The following is a 17215-nucleotide window of genomic DNA, read 5'->3' as shown; positions in this document are numbered from 1 at the left end:
GACCCCGACGGTCATCTAGGCCAACCCCCTCTCAACCCGATGTGCCCCATCCAATGTGAAACCTGAGCAGACCCTGCTTGGCTTTGCAAACGTGCCAGCTGTTCCGTGGCTGCGACGCTAGCAGGGTGCCTCCTCCTTGCCTGAAACCCTGCTGCTGCCGGCCCGTGCAGACGCTACTGAGTTGGCTGGACCAATGGTCTGAGTCATGGGAAAGCAACTCCCTGTGTGTTCCTATGGTGTGGCGAGGCCAGGAGGCAAGAAAGTAGGGAAAGAGGAGGGGGAGGACGGGAGGAGGAGGGAAGAGGTGGGAAGCGTCAGCAGAAGCCCTGCTTGAGGTCCTGGCCGAGGGGGCTGGGCCGGAGGCGCCTGACGCCTTTGCCTCTCTCTCTCTCTCTCTCTCTCTCCTCCGGCAGGAGCGAGGCGTGTTGCTCCTGCGGCCGCCGGAGGCAGGCAGCCTGCAGAGACGGGCCAGAAGCCTCCCGCGGGCCACTTGCGGGCTTTCTCAGCTGGGTGCCCAGCGTGATCAAGGCTCCCTGGCCCCCGGAGCGCGGGCGTTAGCACGGCAGGCTGCGCCCCGGCGCTGCTCCGGAGTGGAACCGGCTTCGCGGGGAAGAGAGCCCGACTCGGAGCAGGCAAACGGAGACGGAAGAAAGCAGGTCGGTTAGATCTCTATCTCTCTCTTGCAGACCTCTCACCATTTTTCTTTATTTTTTTCCCCTTGCTCGCCGCCACCACCGCTTTCTCCTCGCCAGATATATTCCCAGATATATATATTTTGCGCGCGCGCGTACTGGACCTTTATAGAACCGTAGACCTGTAGAGTGGAGAGGGATCTCCAAGTGCCATCTAGTCTACCTTCTGCCACGCAGGAATCGCAGTGAAAGGACGCCCAAAGAACATTACCCACCCTCAAAGAATTCTGGGCTCTGTAGTTTAGGATGGGCTGCTGGCAATTGTCACCCTGCGAGGGGGAAACTACGGTGCCCCAAATTCTTTGAGGGAAAGACTGCTCTTTGGGTATATTAAATGTACGCGGATCGAGAAAATCTGGTCGTCTTTCGCTTCGTCTGACGCTGGATTCTTAGGGCAGCAAATGTCGCTCCCTCTTTGCGCAGGATCCACTGTTACTTTGGATAGCTTCCGATATATTTTTTCTCCAGTCTCTCCCTCTCCGCAGCCAACCCGGCCTTTCCTTTCGCAACTGAAACTGTAACCTTCTCCATGCGGGTTCCCCCGGGAATACGGATCGCTGAACCCAACGAGGCGAGTAAAACGAGCTTAGGATCGCGCTGCAAGGATTCCACGACCCCCAGCTTCCACGTTCTCGTTCTTTCTCATTTCCAGTTTCATTTCGCCCCTTCTCGTTCTCTCTCGCTCCTTCTTCTCCTCCTCGCCAGCTCCCTAGATCTCCGTTCGCTTTTATTTTTATATCTTTCCCTTGGTTCCCACAAACCAGACATTCTTCCCGCTTAAAAAAAGAGAGGAGGAGAAATCAGCGACGGGAAACGCAACGAGGGTCCCTTTTTAGAAAAGTGAAAAATTAAGCTGCTTAAATCCTACCCAATTTTTTATAAATAATCCCATCGCGGTAGTTTCGGCAGGATTTTATCTCTTTTTTGCGCAAATCTCCTATACCTCTAGTTATCCCCCTCTTAAGGTTAGTAGTGGTTGATGCGGGATTGATTCAGTCAAACGTGAAAACTTTTAAACTCCGAGCTCAGCTGGATTGATAGTTGTCGTGTCGAAATCGATGGGGCTGAACTGGGCGTAATAGGAATTATTATTGCTATTCTTCTAATATTCTCCCAGGTCTCCTTGCTGTTTTGAAAGTCTTCCTTGTTTGCCTTCTTTTTAGCTACTTGCTACTATATTTATTTATTTATTTACTTAATTATTTATAAGATTTGTGTAACAAAACCTATATGCCGCTCGAGAGTAATAAAACTTCTAAACTGTTTGCAATAAAATATCCAAGCGGCCTTAGATCATCATTGGCTACTTTGTAAACTCTAGGTTTGCTGATCGAGATTCTCATTGAACGGGGAAGATTTTCATTTTTTAAAGGGCAGCTCTTGTTCAAAAGGTGATTTTTCTTCCTCTCTCGCTTCTCAAACAGGGATGTGTGGTTTTTTGTTTTTTTGGAGGGGGCGACAATAAGAAACATTTTTTAAAAAACGAAAATGTGCGGTTTCAAATGTAGAGCTACTATTTCTTTCTTCGCCACTAAGGCACCGCTCTGTAAAAAAAATAAAAAAAAAATAGTTAATTATTATTTCCTAAACAGTCTCTGTCTTTTTGTGATCGCTTTTTAAAAGCAGGGAGCAACAAATATCTGATTTTAAGCGCGGAAGTTAAAAACCCCTTTTGAGGGCGGCACGGAGCCACTCAGAGGATCTGATTCAGTATTCTTATTTTTACTGTGATTTCCGCGTAAAAAGAGGGTTCCGTTCCGAGTAAATCGCTCGGTTCCAAGTAAAGCAGGGGGGCCAAGTGAGTGAATAAACCTCTGCTTATTCCCCGCGTTCAAATCTCCTTCGTAAAATGTAATAATAAAAACATTCCGTTCTTAAAAGAGGGAGATGGGGGGGAAACCCCTGTAAGGACAGATTAAAAAAAACAAAACCATTCCAAATATTTCTAGTATGTTTATCCTATTTGGATTCTCCCCCCCCATACACATACCTTTAAATTTTGCAAAGTTTTCAACCCAACTCACTTTTTCTTCTGCCAACTATTTGCATCTACATATAAAGTGGGGGTTTCTTTATTTACATCTGGGTTGAAGTTAATTGAATTTCAGAATTGCAAAAGCACCTTTTTTAAACCCCGCTGGGAGAAATGTAGTGGGACACACATTCGTTTGCTAGGAAGTTTTAAGTCGACCTCCTGCTCTCAGTTTTGAAGTGTTCAAAGTTGGCTGGAGCGTGTTCGTGCTTCCTGCTCGTCGTGCTATTTTGTGTGATCATAAACCGTACGCTTCTCAAGGCTGCATTGCAACGCTGAAGGTTATACCTTAAACCGCATTATTTTGTGCGTAATTGCACTATCGCCGTCCACGATTTTATATTTGTGCACGTTGCAATTCAGATTTGCTCCTGCGTCGTCAGAAAAATATTCATTATTTTGAAGAGTTTAGTTCTACAAACATTTTCTGGAGGAGATTGCTAAAATATATTAGATCAATCCGATTCATGAGTGAATCAATGTAAGGGTATGATTTATTTATTTTTAAAGGAAAAATTGTGGGCAGCCGATTTCTAATTATCTGCTTGATAAATCTGGAACAGAAACGGCTAAAACTTTGAACGAATGCTGCGGGCGTTTCGTACAGACAGACTTGTGTAAATTTCAAGTTACTTTTTAAAAAGGGGGGGGAGCTTTCCCCACTTAAGTTTATTTCTTCAGTTATTGAGCAGCAGGGGATAATTGGGGAAGAAACTTCGCGACGCTTGAATTCGGTTTCACCTACGGGGAATAAGGAGTGGGAAGGGGGGGGAGTGTTAATTCGTATTAACCTGGAAAATCTGGAAAGAGAGGGTTTGTTCGCTTCACCTTGGCGCAAAAACAGCGGGCATGCTGGGAACATTTTTTTTGGCGGGGGGGAGCTGAGACCGCGTATGATCCGATTTAAAAGAGAAGCCACCCTTATCCATAAAAATAAAAATCCCCTAAACTCCGTTCGCGTTTCATTTCCACGAGAATCTCCTTTGGGGCCCATTGGCAGGAGAGAGAGACTGAGGAGGGCGGCGAAGGAACCGGTCTCTAAATTCAAATCGAATTCAGTGTATTTTTGAGAAGAGCTCGATTTTAGACATGAACACTGGCCGATCTCTTTGGGAAAGAGGCTTTTGCGAGAGGTTTCAGGGACTGGATCTTGCAGTCCTTGGGAGTCAGGGCTATCAAAGTCCACATGCTTAGATGGTGGGGGTGGGGAGCTGGAGAGTCCGGCAGTGATTGTTCAGCAGTCAGGGGACGACACTTTGCACATGCCCAAAGGTTGCCGGCCCATCGCCTTGCGCAAGAGTCAAGTGTGGAAAGCAGATTGTGTTTGTGTTCGAAGTAGGTTGCTAGTTCCTGTGTCTCCTAATGCAATCCTTTTCAGTGACCCCATCAGCCCCTGCCCTTTAGAAGATTCTAGTCCTCTCTGTTTCAGGCATTATGTGTTGAGGAGACCATTTGAGAAGGGACTAGAGGTGGCCTCGCTCCCTTGGTAAAGATAAAGGGACCCCTGACCATTAGGTCCAGTCGTGGCAGACTCTGGGGTTGCGGCGCTCATCTCGCTTTACTGGCCAAGGGAGCCGGGTACAGCTTCCGGGTCATGTGGCCAGCATGACTAAGCCGCTTCTGGCGAACCAGAGCAGCGCACGGAAACGCCTTTACCTTCCCGCCGGAGCGGTCCCTATCGATCTACTTGTACTTTGACGTGCTTTCGAACTGCCAGGTTGGCAGGAGCAGGGACCGAGCAACGGGAGCTCACCCCATCGTGGGGATTCGAACCGCCGACCTTCCGATCGGCAAGCCCTAGGCTCTGTGGTTTAACCCACAGCGCCACCCGCATCCCTCGCTCCCTTGGTGCCTGCGTGCAAAATGCAGACTGCTGAAGGGGACTAGTTTTTTGTGTTGCGGGGCAGGCTTCCAAAGGCCCTGGAGAGACATTGTGGCACAGCGATTAGAGTTGTAATTACACTTACGCTGGGGAGACTCTGGGTTCAAATCCCCCACAGCCACGAAGCTCACTGGGTGACGATTGCACCCTCTCCGTTTAATTCACCTCGCAGGGTTGTGGTGAGGATGAAATGCAGGAGGCTTGGAGGAATGGTAGGACATGAAGGTTAAGAACAGGAAAACAAGACCTTCATATTCTCCTGCATCAACAGAAGGACGAGCAATTCATGTTTGTTAGCCTGTCCTGCATTTCCTGCTGCTGTTTTGAACATGTAGATGTAAATGCATTGTAGATGGGGGTCACACATGTGTTCCATGCATGTGTTGCAGTGCTCTTGCGCACAATTATACCCCCCCTTGCAGTATGCACATCCCACGTGGGTCCTACTGCTTGCCTCTCTTAAGTGTGGTTGGGCAGAACTGGCAGATCTTAACTCCAAAGGAGAAAATCATGAGTCATTACAGTTGCCTTTTGATGTGTGCACAAATGTGCGTTTTGACAAGCGGGGAGAGGGGTGTTGTTCAAGGCTGCAAGGAATAGCTCTGTAATGAACATTCCTCGCCCTCTGAGCACGCACAGAAGTCATGAACCTGGGAGGAATTGTGGCCTGTGGCATTTTCATCCCTGAGCATGCGCACAATTTCCAGACATCCAATTTCTGTGTTGAAGTGAGCCTCAAACGGAACTCTGGTACACAGAGCGGCAATTCCTCCCTCGAAGGGTTGGACTAGATGACCCTCGGCGTACCCTCTCAACTCTACAATTTTATCCTTCCAGGAAAAGTATACACCTATGACACAGCACACCGGGACCTATCCGACTCCCATCTTTCTGTGTGCAAACCGTCTCATACCTTTGCTCACCTGCTTTCCGCTGCCTGCCTCCCCCCCCCAAAACAAACTTTTTCCATTTTCTCACCACCCCACCAAAGACAAAGGTTGGATTCCACAATCGCTATTCTGGAGGACCTCAAGCCATTCCTAACCTACCTAACTCTAGGCTCCAGTTTCAATCCTTTATTATTTTCACTCCCTTTCCCAAAAGCACAACCTGCTGCTGTGATGTGATTTCAGATCAAACAGCCAGACGGTCCAATTAGCAGCATCTGTACCCCCAGGGACAAAGGTTTGGCTGTGCTGGTGCTGCCCTCTCACTGTCTCTCACCTTCCCTAAGTTTATTATACCTGCCTTAAGTGGGATAGTGCCTAGGACTTGCAGATCAGAAGGTTGGCGGTTCGAATCCCCGTGACGGGGTGAGCTCCCGTTGCTCGGTCCCTGCTCCTGCCCACCTAGCAGTTCGAAAGCACATCAAAGTGCAAGTAGATAAATAGGTACTGCTCCAGCGGGAAGGTAAACGGCGTTTTCGTGCGCTGCTCTGGTTCGCCAGAAGCGGCTTAGTCATGCTGGCCTCATGACCCGGAAGCTGTACGCCGGTTCCCTCGGCCAATAAAGCGAGATGAGCGCCGCAACCCCAGAGTTGGACATGACTGGACCTAATGGTCAGGGGTACCTTTACCTTATAGCCCCAGGGAAAAAGGTTTGGCTGTGCTGGTGGTGCCCTCTAACTGTCTCTCACCTTCCCTAAGTTTATTATACCTGCCTTAAGTGGGGAGGGGAGCCTTTTTGAACCACCTTTTCTCTCCCTCTTTCTCTCCCCCCATACCCACACTTTACCCGCATGTCTCATTCTGTTTCCCCTTCCTATATAGGTGTGAACCAGGCCCAGAAGGGAGAGAAGAATGCCAGACCACGGAAGCCACTGCTGGCTCTGATGCCTGGAACCACCTTGAAAGTTAGGACCTGTTAGGACCCGGAAAACTGCTTTCCCCACCCTATCCTCTCATCCTGGACCTGATTGGGAACGGCAGGGTCACCTCCTGTCTTGATTTTGGAGGTAGACTCTCACTCCCTCTAACCAACTTGGATCTCGCCTGCTCCTCCAGAGATGTACCAGAGCTTAGCCATGGCTGCCAACCATTGCCCTCAGGCCTACGAAGGGGCGAGTGGCTTCATGCACAGCGCAGCTGCCACTTCCCCTGTCTACATCCCGACCACGAGAGTCGGCACCATGATTCCCAGCCTTCCTTACCTCCAGGGGTCCGCCTCATCGCAGCAAGGCAGCCCCTCCGGCCACTCCATCTGGACTCAGCCCGGAGCCGAAAGCGCCTCGTATAACCCCGGCTCGACGCACCCGTCCGTCTCGCCCAGGTTCTCCTTCGCCACCGGCTCCCCCATCCCGACCACCACCTCCAGAGAGGGGGCCACGTACAGCAACCCTCTCAGCATCACGGCCAACAGCAGGGAACAATACGCCCGCAGTTTCAGTGGATCTTACTCCAGCCCCTACCCAGCGAGCTACATGGCCCCAGAGCTGGGGGCCACCTGGACTTCCTCACCCTTCGACAACCCCATGCTCCATAACCTCCAGAACCGGGGGACCCCAGGAGGGACTAGACACCCCAACCTAGGTAAGATCTCTCTGTTACCTTTAGTTACATTTAGTTAGGGTCTTTCTAGAAAGAAAGAAAAAAGCTACATTGTTAAGCAGGTTTCGAGTACAGTGGTACCTCTGGATGCGAACAGGATCCATTCCAGAGCCCCGTTCGCATCCTGAGCAGAACACGACCTGCGTCTGAGCGTGTGCGGGTCACGATTCGCCACTTCTGTGCATGCGTGTGACGTCATTTTGAGTGTCTGCGCATGTGCAAACGGCAAAACCCGGAAGTAACCCGTTCCATTACTTCTGGGTCGCTGCAGAACGCAACCTGAAAACGCTCAACCTGAAGCATATTTAACCCGAGGTATGGCTGTATGCTGATTTTGAACTGACCGGCATCTAACCAATTAACAAACTGAAACATTTATCTGGAGAAAAGGGCGTTTTGAAATAATACTTTTATGCTTAACGGCAAAATCGTAAATGCGAACAAATAAGGTGCAAGGAAGCAAATGAAAGCATCTGTTCACAAATGCTAACAGCGTTTGTGTTGGTTAGAGTGTGGTGCTGATAACTCCAAGGTTGCAGGCTTGATCTGCATAAGGGACAGCTTCTTATTCCTGCATTGCTGGGGTTGGACTAGATGATCCTCATGGATCCCTCCCAACTCTGTGATTCTTTGATTCTTGAAATGGAAGGCTGCATAAAGTTGTGCTTTGTTGCTAAACTTGTTGTTCCAAAGCTTTACGATGAATGCCCATCTTTCTGTAAACTTGTTGGGCTGATTTATGTGTGTGCTTTTATAACAAGTCATTTTTACTATAGACCAAACTTTTATCAAAGCATTCACGTGTACTCTCTGTTCCCCAGTTCTTAGCTATTGTGATCCTTACTGCTAACTGCTGTTTCCTGCTCATACATTTAGGTGAACTCTGAATATTCTACTACTTGGTTATTTGAAGGATGTTATCTCTGAAAATGAGGACATTTTAAAAAATCTTTCTTTTCCCTGAGTGTGAGTTAACTTAACCATGAATAGTAATTAAAAGGCTACTCTAGGAAAAGAATTGGGAACATCGTACATTCCACTTTAAGAAAATATAAACAGAGCTAATTCTTTCTTTTTTAAAGTTCTGGATCCATCTGTCTTGCTAAGTAAAAACAAAAATCTGAATGATGCTGATTTCAGAGAGAATGCCTTTCCTTCAGTTGTTGGCTTTGGTTTTTTTTCCTTCAAAAATTTTATTCATTTTATAACACAAATAGACAACACAAACAGAAAAACAAACAATACAACCAAATTCTTGTCTTAGCCTTATTTTTTCTAAACATTGTTAGGTGGGTTTCCCCAAGTCCCCCCTACCTGATTTTCATTTTACTTCATCTTTAGCACTTTACATGTATCATAATTTCTAACCATTTTTTTAAAAAAAAATCACGCTTACCTTAACCATAAAAATCTTCACATTTTATCACTTACAAATAATACTATTCAGTTGTTGGTTTGAGGGAAAACCTGATTCAGTGCTATGAGGTTTCAAAGGTTTTTTTATATGCATATGTTTGTTGTTGTTCAGTCATTTAGTCGTGTCCGACTCTTTGTGACCCCATGGACCAGAGCACGTCAGGCACTCTTGTCTTCCACTGCCTCCCACAGTTTGGTCAAACTCATGTTCGTAGCTTCGAGAACACTATCCAACCATCTTGTCCTCTGTCGTCCCCTTCTCCTTGTGCCCTCAATCTTCTCCAACATCAAGGTCTTTTCCAGGGAGTCTTCTCTTCTCATGAGGTGGCCAAAGTATTGGAGCCTCAGCTTCACGATCTGTCCTTCCAGTGAGCACTCAGGGCTGATTTCCTTAAGAATGGATCGGTTTGATCTTCTTGCAGTCCATGGGACTCTCAAGAGTCTCCTCCAGCACCAGAATTCAAAAGCATTAATTCTTCGGCGATCAGCCTTCTTTATGGTCCAGCTCTCACTTCCATACATCACTACTGTTAGTTCTTTTAAATGCAGAGGGACTGAACTTGAGCATGCCTTGCCTTAAGGCTGCTAAAGACCCAGCAGTCTGTTGGTGGGGCCATGATCTGGTAGCTCCAGGCTGGGGAAAAGCAAGCTTCCTGCTTGATTGAGGATACAAAGGGAAGGTGAAGAGTTTCTTTCCCTGTAAGGATGGAAGCAACTAAACACTTCATTGAGGCCATGGGGTGATTTTCAATCTGCTGCTAAAGATGCCATATTTTTTCTTCTTTCCTTTAACTTTAGAGCTTTTGTTGAAATGAATTAAAACTATTTGACAGGTAGGGTTCTAATCTCCAGAGACTTTGTTAGCAATAAGAAGGTTACCAGATTGCTCAAGAAATCCAGCCCGTACGCAAACACACCACAACATCCTGTTGCAAAGGAAGAAATTGGGAGTGAAATCAATTAGGGAGACTAAGCATTTTGATGTGGTTCTGATGTGTCTGAACCTGGGAGACAAAGGTTGGATTCCACAATCGCTGTTCTGGAGGACCTCAAGCCATTCTTAACCTACCTTAACTCCTAGCCCTAACCTACCTCTCAGGGTTGTTGTGAAGGTAAAATGGGGAGCGGGAGACCTTGAGCAGCTTGGAGGAAATGTGAGAGGTACATGTAACAAAATTAAAAAGTGAATTGGAAATCATGTTTTCAAACAGGCAGAAGCAACAAACTTACAGCACCTTAAGACATGGAATGTTGCAAATATATCTCTTCCCTGTATGGCAGAACAACACCGTAGTTGGTGCTAGCCAAATCTCCTGGGTGAAGGGTAGGGAGGAGACATTGAATTAGTGGGGTGCCATAATAATAATAATAATAATAATAATAATAATAATAATAATAACAATTTATACCCCACCCTCCCCAGCCAGAGCCGAGCTCAGGGCGGCTAACACCAATAAAACTTCAGTAAAAACATAATAGGAAAAAAACACAATTTAAAATACAGGTTAAAATGCAATTTAAAATGCAGCCTCATTTTAAAAGTAGCCCATAGATCACATAAAGGGAGGGAAACATAAGGGTCAGACTGAGTCCAAACCAAAGGCCAGGCAGAACAGCTTTGTCTTGCAGGCCCTGCGGAAAGATGTCAAGTCCCACAGGGCCCTAGTCTCTTGGGACAGAGCATTCCACCAAGTCAGGGCCAGTACTGAAAAGGCCCTAGCCCTAGTTGAGACCAATCTAACCACGTTGTGACCTGGGGCCTCCAAAGTGTTGTCATTTGTGGACCTTAATGTCAGTGGCGTAGTGTGGGGGGTGCAGGGGGGGGCCGGCCGCACCGGGCAAAACATCTGGGGGGGGGGCGCTCGCACTCGCAGCTCTCTGCCCCTACCTGGCTCGAGTGCTAAAATCCATGGGTTAGGGGGTGCAAATTACTTGCCTTGCCCCGGGTGCTGACAACCCACGCTACGCCACTGCTTAATGTCCTCCGCGGGGCATAGCAGGAGAGGCAGTCCCATAGGTACGTGGGTCTTAAGCCGCATAGGGCTTTAAAGGTCAAAACCAGCACCTTAAACCTGACCCTGTACTCCACCGGGAGCCAGTGCAGCTGGTAAAGCACTGGATGAATGTGATCCCATAGCAAGGACCCTGTAAGGAGCCTCGCCACGGCATTCTGCACCCGCTGGAGTTTCTGGGTCAGCTTCAAGGGCAGCCTCGCGTAGAGCGAGTTACAATAATCAAGCCTGGAGGTGACCGTCGCATGGATCACTGTGGCCAGTGATCAATGAAGGAGGTCCATCTCTCAGATGATATCATAGAACTGCAAAGTTGGAAGGGACCCCCTCTGCAATGTAGGAATCTCAGCTGAAGCATCCATGACAGATGGCCATCAAACCTTTGCTTTAAAACACCCAAGGAGACATATCCCCAGATTTAAGATTTCAGAGAACGAAGGGGATCTGGTGGAGAGCCTTGATTCCAAATGGGACATTTCCGTTTGGAGAAAAGGCGATTCGGAAGTGACACGATGATAGAAGTTTCTGAGTCATGTATGGCACGAAGGAAGGGGACAGAAGAAAGTATTTGTCCCTCTCTCATAACACTAGGACCAGAGGCCATACAATGAAGCTGGATAGGCAAAAGAAAGCACTTCTTAACAAAGGGGGAATGGTTAAGTAAACTTTGTGAGTACAGTGGTACCTCGGGTTAAGTACTTAATTCGTTCTGGAGGTCTGTTCTTAACCTGAAACTGTTCTTAACCTGAAGCACCACTTTAGTTAATGGGGCCTCCTGCTGCTGCCGCGCCACTGCCAGAGCCTGATTTCTGTTCTCATCCTGAAGCAAAGTTCTTAACCTGAAGCACTATTTCTGGGTTAGCGGAGTCTGTAACCTGAAGCGTATGTAAGCCAAGGTACCACTGTACCTGGAGTTAGCAAAAATGACAGATTTAATAAGGCATAAGTCAAAAATTTTAATTCGGAAATAATGGAAATGTTTAAATGATTAAGCAGAGCTCAAATACGAAAGTTTGGCTGTGTCTAGACTAACCTTGTGGAGAATACAGAGAACATAAAGATTTGATTGATTAAGAATCTAAGGAAGGGAAATGATTCAAGAACAGATATAAATGCAAGTAAGACAATTAAGAGATGTGCGGTGAATGCGGTGGAAGTCTTTTGTAATATTTTAACTAAGATTTATATATTGTAGTATTTGAAGCAAAATTTGGTAATATTCCGGGTTATGAAAAGTATTTATTCTTTTCTTTTGTCTTTATATTTTTTTATTTTTCCTTTTCTTTCTTTTTATTTTTATTAGTTTTCATTTTGGAAAATGTTCTTATGCTGTTATGTATTGTTCTTTGTTTAATTTCTATTCTTTGAAAAAAATTAATAATAATATAAAAAGAAAGCACTTCTCTGCACAGTGGTGTAGTTCAGCTGTGGAACTCCCTCCCACTTGAGACAGGGATGGTCACCAATTTGGGTGCCTTTAAAAGAGGATTAGGCACATTCACGGAGGAGAGGTTTTCATGACTGCTCTGCTCTTCCTCAAAGAGATACTTCCAAATACTAATTGCTGTAAACCCCAGGAGGGGAGAGGGCTCTTGTGTTCGAATCCAGAAGGCTCTTCTTATGTTCCTAATCGCTTAGACAGGCTGGTGCAGGAGTTGAGTGTGGTCAGTCCTTTATCTTTGAGGATAAGGCTGTCCATGGATGCTGGCCACAATGGCTATGTTCCCAGTCCCGTGTCAGAAGCACGATGACCCTGAGTCCCATTTGTTGGAAATCCCCAGTGGGGAGAACACTATTGCTTGTGGGATTCTGTAGGCATGTGGTTAGCTACACAAGATGCTGGAGAATTCGAGCCTGTGACATGATCTGAACGGGTTTTCTTTAGGTGCGTATGAAAACACTCGAGACTGCTTAGTGTCTGGGCCAATAGCTGTGTTTAGGGCAGTTGGGAGAGCATGAGACCTCAAGGTCGTGGGTTTGAACCCCACGCTGGGCAAAAGATCCCTGCATTGCAGGGGTTTGGACTAGATGACCCTCGCGGTCCCTTCTAACTCTACTACAATTCTATGATCCCAAATGCTCAGAAACATTTCAATAGGATTTAGGTTCTGCTCCAGTTCTGATGGGGTCAGGGCCAGATTTAGGTTTGATGAGGCCCTCAGCTACTGAAGGTAATCGGGCCCTTTATATGTCCAGCTGTCCTTTGTCAACAACAAATTGCCGCTGTTTTTGGTGTTGAATATATGCTACATGGTAATTTATGGACCTAATAGGTATCTCAAGCCATTTACACATGTTGCCATGCAGAATGTAGGCACCCTATATATAGAAAGGAGCAAACCAGTGATATTTTAGGGAGCAGGCTAGCAGACGGGGCCCATTACTTACATCATAGGAGCCTACACAACACAAAACACTGTTGCTGCATGTAGGTTTTATTTTATTTGTTTTTTATCTTATATTTTGGGAATGTACATCCAGTTGTTTTTTCCTTTAATTTTTTTGGGGCCCCCCAAGAGAGTGTGGCCCTAAGCTACAGCTTGCTTATAGCTTATATGTAAATCCGGCACTGGATGGGGTTTGTATTCAGAGTTGGTTGGACTTCCCAGGATACCCTCAGACATCTCTGCTGTTTAGAGTGTTGGAGTAAGACACAGAAGACCGAGGTTCAAATATCCACTTGGATATTTGGGGTGACCATGGGCCTATCATGAACTTTCCACCTAACCCACCTCGCTGGGTTGTTGTGAAAATAAAATGGGGAGGGAGAGAAACATGTACGTCCCATTGAGCTCCTCGGGGGAGAGGTGTGATATAAATGCAATTGATATAAGGAAGGGCCACGGTTTAGTGGATAAGCATCTGCTTTGCATGCAGGCTCAGTCCTGCTGGCATCTCCAGGTAGAACTGGGGGAAACCGTTGCCTGAAACGCTTGAAGTTTGCTGCCAATCAGTGTAGACATTACTGGACTCGATGGACCAATGGACTGGCTTGCTATAAGATAGCTTCCTACGTGGTTGGCATCTGTCTGAGTGCAGGAGTATGCCTTTGGGGGTGAAGTCAAACTATTAATCATCATCATCATCATCATTTTTATTTGTACCCTGCCCTCCCCAGCCAAGGCCAGGCTCAGGGCGGCTAACAAGCAATAATAAAAACAAGTTGAATGATTACAACTTAAAAACAAGATTAAAATACAACATTAAATATTGAAACATTAAAATATTAAAATGCAGCCTCATCACAGGAGGAGAAAGGAAAAAGAAAAAAGAAAGAGGGGGAGGGAATCAAATTGGCTCCAAGCCAAAGGCTAGGTGGAACAACTCTGTCTTACAGGCCCTGCGGAAAGAAATCAGATCCTGCAGGGCCCTGGTCTCATGAGACAGAGCGTTCCACCAGGCCGGAGCCAGTGTTGAGAAGGCCCTGGCTCTAGTTGAAGCCAATCTAACTTACTTAGGGCCCAGGACCACTAGGGTGTTGCTATTTATGGACCTTGAGGCTCTCTGTGGGGCATACCAGGAGAGGCGGTCCTGTAGATACGAGGGTCCTAGGCCATGAACGGCTTTAAAGGTCAAAACCAGCACCTTAAATCTGACCCTGTACTCACAGCACCGGGAGCCAGTGCAGCTGGAAAAGCACTGGGTGAATATGCTCCCATGGCAGGGACCCCGTGAGGAGCCTTGCTGCTGCATTCTGCACCCGCTGGATGCAAGTTTATACAGTGGTACCTTGGTTCTCGAACTTAATCCGTTCCAGAAGTCCGTTCGACTCCTGAAACGTTCTAAAACCAAGGTGTGGCTTCCGATTGGCTGCAGGAGCTTCCTGCACGGAAATGGAAGCCACGTCGGACGTTCGGCTTCCAAAAAACGTTCGCAAACCGGAACACACACTTCTGGGTTTTTGGTGTCCGGGAGCCGATTAGTTCGTGAACTAATCCGTTCGAGAACCAAGGTTCCACTGTATGTATTAAACCCGCAACTTGCATGCATTTAACTTGTGTGCATTCAGCTTTACGCGCTGGGCAAACTTTAAAAATAAAAAGGAGCTGTTGTCTGGGGCGGGGGGGGGGGAGGGGAGACTTTGGCAATCCCACCCACTGTTGCACCCAATGTGTTTTAACTATATGCGATTCTGGCTTTAGGCGCAATCCCTGGGACATCACTGCCTCCTAATTTTCAGGCTCCCTGCTGATTTTCTGCTGGGATGCAGCTGTTTGTTCCTGGGTCTGGCCTTCAATGCGCAGGTAATGCCTGTGACTTTGTACTTTGCTGCAAGGCCTGATAGGTCAGCCCTTCCAAGCGCACCCAAACATGCAACACAAACACACTGTGTTCAATCATGGCCTTTTGTTGATGTGACAAGGACAATTTATTGGCTTGTGTTGGAAAAAGAGCTGGCAGAGCTGTAAAAGGAACATGCAAATGTTTGCTTGGGCCGGCTGAGAAGGAGAATAGGACCCACCCCCCTTAGAAACCTGGCTCCCTTCCTTCTGTAATTATACATCATTCAAATAGCAACTGCAGGAACCTCTGACTGGTAGACAGGAGGTGTTGCTTGCAATTGGATTTGGCTGCTCTCCTTAGTAGGGATTTAAGGAAGGCAGGAGTTGGGTTTCTCTCCCTTCTTAAATGGGAGGCTCCAGAGATACCATACTTAAACTTTGAACTTAAAGAGTCTTTAAGCTTACAGTTGCTACCAATTTGCACTTCTTATAGGTTCTCACTTGTTAGTAGCTGTGGGCAAGGGACTTAGCTTGGTGGTAGAGGGTTGCCAGAAGATGATTTCAGGTTCCATCCCTGGGTGTCTCCAGGTAGAACGAGTGTCCAGCCTAGATGGGCCAATGGTAAAAACAGCTTCCTGTGTCAATCGGAATTTGAAAACCCATATTGGATGCACCTTGACCATTCCGCTCCCTCCCACGCTCTGAAGGCAGAATTGCACATCCAAGCCAACTGGAAATGACCCTGTCTTTGTATCTCTATGTTTGTCTGTCTAGCTCCTGCTGCTTCTTTGGGGGTCACTCGTAGCCGAGTAAGATTGTCTTCCATAAACACGGTTTTAACAATGAGTCCATAAGTGACTGTGGAGGCCAATTCTGGATCTACATGTCCTTCCACAGTGGGGACATTGGTTTCCGGGCGGGAGTTGATAATGGTGAGGATTTGCCAAGTGTGCCTTCCTCTTAGCACGTTTCTCCCTTGTGTTCTGAGTTCGAGTGTCTTCAAAGCCCATGACACCTTTGGTAAAGGCTGTTCTCCAACTGGAGCGCTCGCATGCCATTGTTTCCTAGTTGTCTGTGTTTATACTACATTTTTTAAGATTTGCCTTGAGACAGTCTTTAAATCTCTTTTGTTGACCACCAGCATTACGCTTTCCATTTTTAAGTTCGGAATAGAGTAGTTGCTTTGGAAGACGATCATCAGGCATCCGCAGAACATGACCAGTCCAGTGAAGTTGATGTTGAAGAATCATTGCTTTGACACTGGTGATCTTTGCTTCTTCCAGTACACTGACATTAGTTCTCCTGTCTTCCCAAGTGATATGTAAATTTTTTCGGAGACACCTTTGATAGAATCTTTCAAGGAGTTGGAGATTAAATAACTAACCATTTGCTGCCATTTCAAAACACCCCATACAAGGCCATTTTGGTGAGATGAGATGGCTGCCTGAATAGTAATAATAATTTATAATAATAATTTGTCTGACTTCTGAAATGTTTGAAAACCAACGTGCAGCTTCTGATTGGTGCAGGCGCCCCAGAAACAATAGCCAACAGCCACATCAGATGTTTGGCTTCCAAAAAACGTTTGAAAACCGGAACACTTACTTCCAGGTTTTTGGCGTTTGGGAACCAAGGCATTTGAGAAACAAGGTACCACTGTGTGCATCCCCACTGAAGACCATTAGATCATCAGGCTGGCTCATAATTTAGGAGGTTTAGAAGTGGTTGTCCGAAATACCCACAGCATGCTAGTGGAGGGCTTTGCCATATACTTAATACTTAAAGGCAGACGAGTGTTATTTGTTTGGGATCTATGAGATCTCCTCTTCTGTACTGCAGTAAGTCTAATGGAAGCCAGCAGTGCTAATTCAACTCAGAGTGTTGTTTGCCTTGGTGCTGAATGTTTTTTCAAATAACCAGCCTCTGGTTTCGGTTCCTATCGCCTTCCTCTACAAGCAGAATTCTAAGATTCGGCCAACAGAAGACCATAATCTGAAAACAGTCCCTGGCAGTGTTCCCTTGATTGTGGCAGATTCAACCCACAATTTTTGCTACAGCTGCAGCTGCCTTCACATCCGGCTTGGTTCATGCGAATGTTCCTTCCCAGGAGAAAATTAGCAAGACCATGATGAATTTTTGAAAAAATGAAAAGTGCCAGGATTTGAAGTCAACACTCTCTGACCAGAGAGCAAATTCCTAAATTCAAGAGGTGCACCGACAACATTATTGTTGCTTCTTCTGTTCCTGGTGTTCCAACACAGACCTCAAATTGAATCTAAGGCACTAGTCCTCAGTGTGGGCTGGCTGCTGCATTACGGTGACCAGATCTCAAGTGAGCTGGAACACTGGCACTACCATGTTGCAGATAATATGATGAAAAATCGAGAAACAGGTTCCTAGATGCATGTTTGG

The 17215-nt window shown here is 46.6% G+C and overlaps 1 protein-coding gene across 1 annotated transcript in view; it reads left to right on the top strand.

Annotated features, from left to right (window-relative positions):
• Positions 1–327: 327 nt before the first annotated feature.
• GATA4 (GATA binding protein 4) overlaps positions 328–17215 on the top strand; it is a 60234-nt gene continuing 43346 nt past the window's right edge. The window contains exons 1-2 of the mRNA XM_083605411.1: positions 328–656; positions 6376–7134. Coding sequence (XP_083461537.1) covers positions 6612–7134 — 523 coding nt within the window. The 5' untranslated portion in view covers positions 328–656; positions 6376–6611. The remainder of the gene's footprint in view (positions 657–6375; positions 7135–17215) is intronic.

This window comes from Podarcis filfolensis (assembly GCF_964270895.1).
Source record: "Podarcis filfolensis genome assembly, chromosome: 3".
Classification (NCBI taxonomy): Eukaryota; Metazoa; Chordata; class Lepidosauria; order Squamata; family Lacertidae; genus Podarcis; species Podarcis filfolensis.
Note: the sequence above shows the minus strand (reverse complement) of the source record. Positions and strands in the feature narration are given on the sequence as shown.